This window comes from Condylura cristata, unplaced genomic scaffold (assembly GCF_000260355.1).
Source record: "Condylura cristata isolate star-nosed mole 26May11 unplaced genomic scaffold, ConCri1.0 scaffold00032, whole genome shotgun sequence".
Classification (NCBI taxonomy): domain Eukaryota; kingdom Metazoa; phylum Chordata; class Mammalia; order Eulipotyphla; family Talpidae; genus Condylura; species Condylura cristata.
Genome location: NW_004567133.1, coordinates 19,629,551 through 19,638,549, shown reverse-complemented (window position 1 = coordinate 19,638,549; position 8,999 = coordinate 19,629,551). Strand labels below are relative to the sequence as shown.

The window sequence follows — 8,999 nt, the reverse complement described above, 5'->3', positions numbered from 1 at the left end:
GGGGCCAGGGGCCCTCTGTGCGCTCTGCCTTCGCCCCTGCCAGAGGCCAGCCCCACGCGCGCTCTGCTGAGCCCTTCGTCCAGGTCCCCACGCGTCCGCCTGGGACAGGTGAATGCAGGTGGGTCTCTGGCCAGGGGAGAGGCTGGCTTGGGGCCCGCGGGGGGCCCAGAGCAGTGCCCGAGGTTTGAGAGTTGTGGGGTCCGGCCCGCAGGACGCCGAGGCGCCGGCCGCAGACCTGGCCAGCCGCAGGGCCTCGGCCCTCGTTCCAGCGTTTAGCTCTGACTTTCCGGAAGGCGCCTCGGGTACCTCTTCCCCCTGGGCCTGCGGGGCGGGGCGGGGCGGTGTGGCCCGGCCCACCAGAGGCGCGTGTGGAGCGGTGGAGCCGCTGCGGGACTCGCCCCTCCCCCCCCCTCGTCCAACCCCGGCGCGGCGCAGCGCAGCCCTCTTGGTCGCCCCCAGACCGAGCCCGATGTGAGCCGCAGGGGCCCCAACAACGTGGGCGTGAGGACTGGTCGGCGGCGAGGTGAGCAGAGCCACGGGCGCCCGGCCGAAGGGCCCAGAGGTCCCGGGCCGTCTCCACAATGAGCTGTGGAGGCCGTGGCCCCCGAGGGCAGCACAGGGGTAGAAGAGGACAGTGAGGGTGAAGGAGCTGCAGGGCCCAGCTCTGTTCCGGGCTGTGACTGTCCATCTGCTGTCTCAGGCTGAGGAGCCACAAAAGTGTTGTGGGGGGGCATCTAGGCTGTGCCCACTTCTCTGGTTGTGGTGGCACTGGCCGAGCCTGTCGCAGGATCCTGGGGAAAGGAGGCGTGGCCACAGAAAAGTTGCATTCGTTAAAATGTGTCAGTGCCGGGACGCTGGTATATAAGCTGCCCGGAGATCATAAAGTGCCTCCATATTTAACCTACAGCGGCCATCCCAGCAGTTGGAGGCAGGCGGCACTGGACATGGGAGGTGGACACCCGGCGAACAGACGCCGGCTGTGGGAAGCTGCTCCCCTTAGTGGTATGGCCACCTCGGTGCGCCCCTTCACCTTTGCTGCCCTCCTTACCTGCTAAGCCTGACTCCTGCAGCTGGCACCGGAGCCCTGCAGGGCCCAGCCCCGGCTGCCTCCCACTTAACCCTGCTTCCCAGGCGGGTTATATTCAAGCCCCTGCATTTCAGCCTCTGCCAGGGCTCCTCAGAGATGTAAATTCCCCCCTCTGTGGGGTGCAAAAACCAAGAATCTGGCTCTAGGTTCTATATAGTGTCGCCTCTCCTAGCTGCCGTGCTCCTGGCATGTCTGCAGTGACATGAGGTGGCCCCGGCAAAGCTCAGACTGCGACATTTAACATGCCTTGCCATTGTTTCCTCACCAAGTCTTAAAACGTGGCTTTGAGGTAGAGTGTACGTTCTCATTTGCCTGTAATGTAGTTTGTTCCAAAAGGCTCAAGTAGAGGCACGACACTTGCTTTTCTCCGTTACTTAAGCTAGTACAAATGTCTTTCTGCGTGGGCCAAAGGCCTCTTATCTGTGGGTGTTCCACAAGAGCATGTTCCAGTCCCTGTATTCTCCCCGCCCCCCACCGTCACTGCCCTTCTAAGTGACAGCTCACCCACCTTCCCAACCCACTTCCCTCACTCTGCTCCGTTTCCTGCTCTGTGTTCCTTGTCCTGTCCCACTGACCTGGAGCAGATTCCATACTTAAGAGCCTCTTCAAGACCTGCAGGCTTCTGCAGTGAGTATAAAGTGTCTAACAGAAAATTACAACAGGCCAAGTTAAGGGAGATCCTTTATTTTCATCAGAAGCAGTAACAAAATCATTTACTAGAGACAAGAAACCATAAACACCGGGAGGTAGAATGAGTCTTAGAAAGATGAATCTATGTGTTGTGCTTGCTCTCAGATTAAGGTCCTTAGGTTTAGTTACCCAATGGCTTAATCAAGACTTCCTTCCTTGGTTTCCTTTTCAGTGTGCCTGGGTTAGAAGAGTGATCTGCTCTGGAGGTTGCAGTTCCTAAAGTTAGTTGCCTGGAGTCTTTGCTGGTTTAGAGTAAATCCAGGTTGATAAATTCTGGGTGTACAACCCATGACAGATTTTCTCTCACGCTCTGTGAAGATCACTGTTAACCATGATCTGACCTGACACAACAGTTCTCAGGCCTCTGGTTTCTTTCTAGTGTCCTGGTAGGGTTTTGGATCACATAGCTGCCTCCCCTGCAAAGCAAAACTAAAGTTCACAGTGAGACAGGACTCAGGAGTCACAGGAAGCTAGAAAGCGTTCAGCATTTTTATGCTGATTGCTGTTCTTAGACATGGTTAAGGTCCCGCTGTCAGCAGGCTACTGCTAAGCTGGAATCAGCGAGTGCATCTTAACACAAGCAGAAATAGTAAGGAACACGTGTTGACGTCGCAGCTATCTGCCAAGTTCCCTGCGTGCTTTCACTCATCCCCCTCCCGTGGTGGGAGTGCCGCCGGTGTGTGTGCCCCCTGATGACGGGTGAGGGCAGAGTTCTTAGTGAAGCTTTTTTCACACTGAGAGCATTTGTAAGGCTTTTCCCCAGTGTGGATTTTCTGGTGGGCACTGAAATGGGAGCTGTTGCTGAAGCTTTTCCCACACTGCTCACACTTGTATGGGCTCTCCCCAGTGTGGATGCGCCGATGAGCACTAAACTGGGAGCTGTTGTTGAATCGCTTTCCACAGACAGTGCATTGATAGGGCTTTTCTCCCGTGTGGGTCCTCTGGTGGACAATGAGGCTGGAGCTCTGGTTGAAGCTTTTCCCACACTGCCCACACCGGTAGGGTCTCTCGCCTGTGTGGGTTCTTAGGTGGGCAGTGAGGTTGGAACGCTCGCTGAAGCTTTTGCCACACACACTGCACTCGTGCGGCTTCTCTCCTGTGTGGATTCTCTGATGCCTTATGAGGTAAGACCCTCGGCTAAAGCTTTTCCCGCACTCATGACATTTAGAAGCTTTTTCCAGTTCAGAGGCTGGCTTGGGGGGCGAGGCTGGATGCTGAGAGCAGTGTCTCCCACACAGAAGATGTGTGCAGGTCTTCTCCCCGTTGCACAGTCGGGGACCTGTCCCCTCCTGTGACGGGGGCTCTGCCTCACTCTCGGAGGAACAGCGACGCCGTCTTCTTGACAGTGGCACACCCTCCCGGCCTCTTGGTGGCCTAGAGTGCCAGGATTCCTCTCCAGCAGACTTCTTCTGTAAGGCCTTGTTTGTTTCTACTGAACTATCCCAGTTTGGATTCTCTTTTTTAATCCCATTTTCGATGTCAAAACCTGAGGTAACAGAACACTGAACTGTAGAGAATGAAAATAAGTGAATGAGGGAAGAATTATAAGATTAAACTACTATAAAGAAATGCTAGGGCCCTCCTGGTGACACAGTAGGTAAAAGTGCAGCACTGCAAGCTGGCCACAGCTGCCTCAGTGTGAGTTCAATCCCAGCCCTGGACGTGACCCACATGGCACGGCAGACCTCTCCTGTCTCCCAGCTGCTCCCTTCAGCGTGGTTTTATGTCACTCTGCCTGTTCCCCCCACTCTGTCTCTGGTGACTCCTCTCACCCCCACACCTCTGGCCTGCACCCCAGTTCTTGGGTGCATGGATAAAAAAAAATCTTTAAAAATAAAATGCAAGGGCCTCTGTACTGGCCTTGGGGTTAAGTACTGAGCACTATCAAATACATCCCAGTTCTTGTATGTATAAATAAATTTAAAAATCTTAAAAAGCAAAGGAGGCCCTCCCTGGTGGCGCAGCGGGTTACAGCACAGCACTGAGAAGCTGAAGCCACTTCAGCATGAGTTCCATCCCCGCCTGCCCCGGAGGTGCCCACATGGCGTGGCAGACCTCTCCTGGCCCGCCCGCTGCTCCCTTCAGCAGTGTGCTTTGTTGATCTGCCTGTTCTGCTCCCCACTCTGTCTCTGGTGAAGCCTTTCGCCACCCCTGAGCCTCTGGCCTGTACCCCAGTTCTGTATGCACAAATAAATAAATCTTTAAAAAAAGCAAAGGAAATGATCCTTATAAACACTTAAAACCAAGATCCCTTGACCCATTTAAAGTCACACAAGATACTTCAGCTTCAACAGAGCCAGGAGTAAGTGGCGCCCTATCACATGCTGGACCACTGGCCACCAAGTGGACTCTCCCAACCACCTTTGACCGCTAGTGACAGGTCAAGACTTCCGACTCTGGGGCCAGGTTGCTGACACCCTTCACCTTGTCTGCGGTCCAGCGCCACTTTCTTAGCCTCTGAGGTGTCCTGTTTGGCAGCCTCAGTTCTACGTCCCACTTGGCAAGAGCAGCTCAGAGACGACACCTGGACTAGGGTGGGAGACGCACCGGCAGCGAGGCCGCAGCAGGAGGAGCTGCCTGCCCAGACGGGGCACGCTGACAAGCCCGAGATGCCTGGCAGGACACTGCTGAGGGGAGTGTGCTCCCTCTGCTCAGCTGACGCTGGCTCTTCTGGCCCAGGCAGGGCCCATCTTGCCTCCTCACGGCCCCGCTTTCTTGTTCTTCCAGCGAGCTGTGCCTTGCTCAGTCGTGAGCCTCCCGAGCTCTCCTTCCTTCTCTCTTGCTGGCTCTCGGTCAGGCTCTTCTTTCTCCCCTCTACCTAACAGCCTCCCCACTGCCTCTCGGTCTCTCAGTCTCTCCTGAACAGCTGAACACGGGCACTCTCGGCCGTGCCGGGGGCGTCCTTACCCCAGGAGGCGCTTCTGTCGTTCCTCCGTGATACGCCCCAGCGACGCGCGCTCTGTGCGGGACCACGTTGCGTCTGCCCTTCCTGACAGAGCGACACGGCACCACCGTCATACATAGCTGGTCCCTGAAACAACAACAGGGCCTGCTGCTACTGAAAAATGGCTGCGCCAGCCTGGGGCTGGGGCTTACGTAGACTACAGTTGCCAGACTGGGACGCAGCAGCCAGCGGCGGTCAGGCCTCCAGGGCAGGGGCAGGGGTGCAGTGCCCGTGGCGGGAGAGGCCTGCTGGGAGTTCAGCGGCACCTACAGACCTTCCTAAGGTCTCTGGGAGGCAGCAGCTGTAGCTGAGAGGGCAAGGTGGGACGGGAGCCTCACAGGTCTTAAGGCCCTGGGCACTGCTCACCTGGACGCCAGCTGTCCAGAGCACAGCCCCTGCCTCCTGGTCTCGAAGACCCCTCTTCTGGGGACGGTTCCTGGGAGCGTGCAGAGGCAGGAAGGCTGGGGGGGACAGAGCTGTTAGAGGGCCACGTGCACCGGCCCGGGAGCCCACGGCCGGACACACCTGGGCATGTGGCACACGGAATGGCCGGGGCTCCTTGCACGGGGTCCCTCTTGGCATAACAACTTTTTAAAAACTTCTGTTTCACATTCTAAAAAATGTGCACATTATAAACTTTAAAAAACAGGATGAATGGGGGAGGGGAAAGAGACTCCTAGCCCCAGCACCCAGGGAGAAGTCCGGGGGGCGTAGGGTGAGTGCAGCACTGTGAAGCTGTGGCAGCGGCCTGAGTGGCCAGCAAGTGACCCCTGGGGCACAGCCCGTCTCCCCGCTGCTCCCCTCAGCAGTGGGCTTCAGTGGATCCGCCTGTTCTGCTCCCCGCTCTGTCTCTGGGGTGTCCTCTCACCCCTGCCCCTCTGGCCTGTATCCCAGTTCTGTGTGCATAAATACATAAACCTTAAAAAAAAAAGTGTAAGAATAGATGAAAAAGTAAAAACGGGTAACTGGTATTAACATGGTCAACACTGGAACATGAGCCAGACAAGTAAAACCAAAGCAGCATCAGTGAAAGTCAGAAATAATGGAGAAAGTGCTGTGGACAAGGTGAGGCTGGCTGGGCCAGGGCTGCCGAGGCCGTTAGCACGGTGGGCTCCGGTCGGGCTCGCGCTGGCAGCTGCGCCCGTCACACGCTCGCGGCGGCTCTGCTGGACCGGAGCCTCGGCCTGCGCTTCCTGAGGCGGCCGTCCCTCCCCTGAGGCGCCCGCTCACCTTCAGGCTGTGCCCCGGGCGCCCGGTGGGAGCTCTGTGGCGCCTTCAATGTTGGTCCCTCAGGAAGGAGCTCCAGCTTCAGGTGGGGTCTTGGGGACTCTCTGGCTGCTCCCCACAGGGCCGTCGCAGTGGGCACACTCACGTCCTTTACAGAGTGGGGGGCCTGAGAACAGACCCCAGCGTCGGCTGCTGCGGAGCCTGCCCGGCAGACGGGGACGCTGGGAACCGGGCAGGGCGCGGCCTCAAGGGCCTGGCCAGTGCCGGCTGTGCCGGAGTGGCCCCTCCGCAGAGGCTGCTGGCCCACCTGCCCCTCCAGGACCTTCCACCAGCTGCTGCCTTTGCCTCCAACGGCTGCCCGCGTGCTCCCTGCATCGTCCGGCTTGTCCACCGGCGTCCTGGAGGTCTCGCTAAGCTCGGTCACTCCTGCCCCGTCCGTGCCCATCAGTGGCCCTAGGCCACACTCCCTCGCAACCCAATGTGGCCGCCATCTACTGTTCTCAGAGCTTCTCCCTGACCCCAAAGCTCCAGCCACTGCACCCCGCTTTCCTAAACATGCTGTTCTGGCCCCCACTGGCCCTGGAGCGGCTGTACCCACTGCCTGGGGGTCTCCTCAGCTGCTGATGTGCCCAGGCCCATGCCGCCACCTGCTGAGAACCGCCCCAGAGGTGCTGCCCCACACCTGCAGCAGCGACTGCCCCCAGCGTGTCCCCCCACCCCCACTCGTCAGCATGCTGGTTGCCCTGTCCCCTGTTCCCAGGGGGTGGAGGGTGCGGAGGCTGGGGTCCATCTTGTTTTAAAACCCCATTTCTGGCACAGCCAGGCACGCAAGGTCAACTGTGCCCCAGTGACGGCCCCTGTCACTTCCAGTGAGGCGCTTGCTGGCCTGTCCCAGGTGGCAGCCAGGCCTGGTGTCCTCGTGACAGGCTTCACCTGGCTACCTTAACCCTTAGGTTCCCGCCCTGTTTCCAGAGGCCAGCCGCCTGCCTGACCCACGAGAGGGCGGCTAGGGACCCCAGGGCCGCTCAGAGGGGCATGGTCTCCGCAGAGCCGAGGCCAGCACCTGCCCAGCCCCTCCCCACCTCCTCCGCCCCCCCAGCTCCCTGATGCCTCACCTGGCGCTCCGCAGCCCTCTGTACATCCTCGACCAGGGCCACGGCCTCCTCGCCGCTCTCGGGCTGCCGCTCCCGCACCCGGGCCTGGGTCTCCTCCGGCAGGATGGTCAGGAACTGCTCCAGCACCAGCAGCTCCAGGATCTGCTCCTTGGTGCGCAGCTCGGGCCGCAGCCAGCGGCAGCACAGCTCCCAGAGCCGGCTGAAAGCCTCGTGCGCGCCCGCCGCCTCCTGGTAGCAGAAGCGCCGGAAGCGCTGGCGCGAGGCTTCAGGGCCAGGGCCGCTGCGGGGAGCCGGCTTTGGTTCCTGCCCCGAGCCCCTGGCCGGGGGTGGCGGGGCCGGGGGGGCTGCTGGTGGCCGCCATCCTCTGTCAGTGAGCCGGCTGGCGCTGGGGGCCGCCTCCCCGCTGGGGGCGCGACTCCATCTCCTCTGGGGGCGCGGGGGAGCCTTCCTCCCGGACGCTGGCCCGAGGGGTGCCTGTCTGGGGTCGGACCAACAGGGTCAGCGGGAGGCTCAGGCGGGAAGCGGCTCAACGCTGAGGGGGCGCAGTTTGGGAGAAAGCCCGCCTCCGCCTCTTACTCCCTCCTTTTCCTTCACTGCTCCCCCAGGCCCCGGGGTGGCAAAAACACAGCCAGCTGTCTGCTGAGGGCCCCACCGCTCTGGTGCGTCCAGCTCCTCCTCCTGTCTAGGTCGCGCAGGGCAGCGCTGCCCCCTCCTCCCCAATGGCCACTTTCCGCTCATGGGGGAACTGGACCTGTGTGCCTCCCCTGCCCTCTCCACCACTTGGACCCCGCCCCCGTGGCCGGTCAGTGGTTGCTGGGGCGCCTCGCTCCCCACCGGTCCTTCATCCCCACTGGCGGCGGCAGCGCCCTGGCAGAGCCCGGGCTGCGGCACGGGCTCCCGGCCGGTGGGCAGCACCTTACCCCAAGCCGCGCGCCGGCCCGGGCCGAGGCTGTACATGCAGGCAGGTGGGAGGCAGGAGGGAAGTGCGCTCTTGGGGGCTGCCAGGCTGGGGACGGGCGATCAGGCCCGCGCTCTGCTCCCCTCTCCAGAAAAGGCGCGAACCTGCTCACGGAGGGAAAGGACCGTTCTCAGGACCTGGACTGGGGTCGCCTTTCCCGGAGGAACTCCGACCTCCGCCACCCACCACCTCCCCTCCGCAGTTCCCGCGGCCGCGGGGCCCCATCTGGAGGGGAGGCGGCCCGCACCCGCGCTCCGCCGTCCACTTCCTGTGTCCGGCGCCTTCTGGGGGCGCGGGGTGAACGTCCCCGGTTCGTGCACCCGACGGAGCCCGCACGCCTCTGCCCCGCTGGCAATCTGGGTCTCAAAGCGGGTTCACCCGCTGGACCCAAGCACTCAGCCGAGAGCAGGACCGGGACTGGGCAGTGCGCGCAGGGGGACACCGGGGGAGGACTGCTCCCCAGACCCGGCCCCGCCCTCCTGGCCGCTTCGGGAGCCCGGCAATGGAAGGGGTGGGGGCGCCCCGGCCCGGGCCCACCGCGCGGGCAAGTCCTCAGCCGTGAGGGGTCCCCGGGCCGGCCGGGCCAAGCTGTAAGTCCACACCGCACTCACCGCAAGCCCCAGACTCCCCTCGCCCAGCCACCCGGAAGTGGGCGACGCGACCCCCAATGCTACTCCACTCACGACGCACGCGCGCAGCCTGTCTGGACTACAACTCCCAGAGTGCACTGTGACGACGGGGCGTCGTGCTCGCGGGATCGACAGACCGAACAGCCAACAAGCAGCAGAAAACGTCCTAGACGAGCCAATCCCTCCGGGGTGGAGGCGGGCCTGTAGCGTAATTCCTCCGAAGCCAGGGGGCGTGTCCGCGACCAGCGCCTCGCCCCGCCCCGCGCTCTGACCACTGAATGCCGGGTCCGGGGTCCCCAGAGGGGCGACTCCCCTGCAGGAGGGCGCGGGGGCCGCGCTGTCGTGACGC

The 8,999-nt window shown here is 61.6% G+C and overlaps 1 protein-coding gene across 1 annotated transcript in view; it reads right to left on the bottom strand.

The window, feature by feature from the left end:
- Positions 1-1,905: 1,905 nt before the first annotated feature.
- Positions 1,906-8,999, bottom strand: part of ZSCAN32 (zinc finger and SCAN domain containing 32) — a 7,646-nt gene continuing 552 nt past the window's right edge. Inside the window, exons 3-9 of the mRNA XM_012731679.1 lie at positions 8,633-8,724; positions 7,984-8,125; positions 7,064-7,541; positions 5,952-6,114; positions 5,088-5,182; positions 4,685-4,808; positions 1,906-3,284 (exon numbers count right to left, since the gene is read on the bottom strand). Coding sequence (XP_012587133.1) covers positions 2,419-3,284; positions 4,685-4,808; positions 5,088-5,182; positions 5,952-6,114; positions 7,064-7,541; positions 7,984-8,125; positions 8,633-8,724 — 1,960 coding nt within the window. The 3' untranslated portion in view covers positions 1,906-2,418. The remainder of the gene's footprint in view (positions 3,285-4,684; positions 4,809-5,087; positions 5,183-5,951; positions 6,115-7,063; positions 7,542-7,983; positions 8,126-8,632; positions 8,725-8,999) is intronic.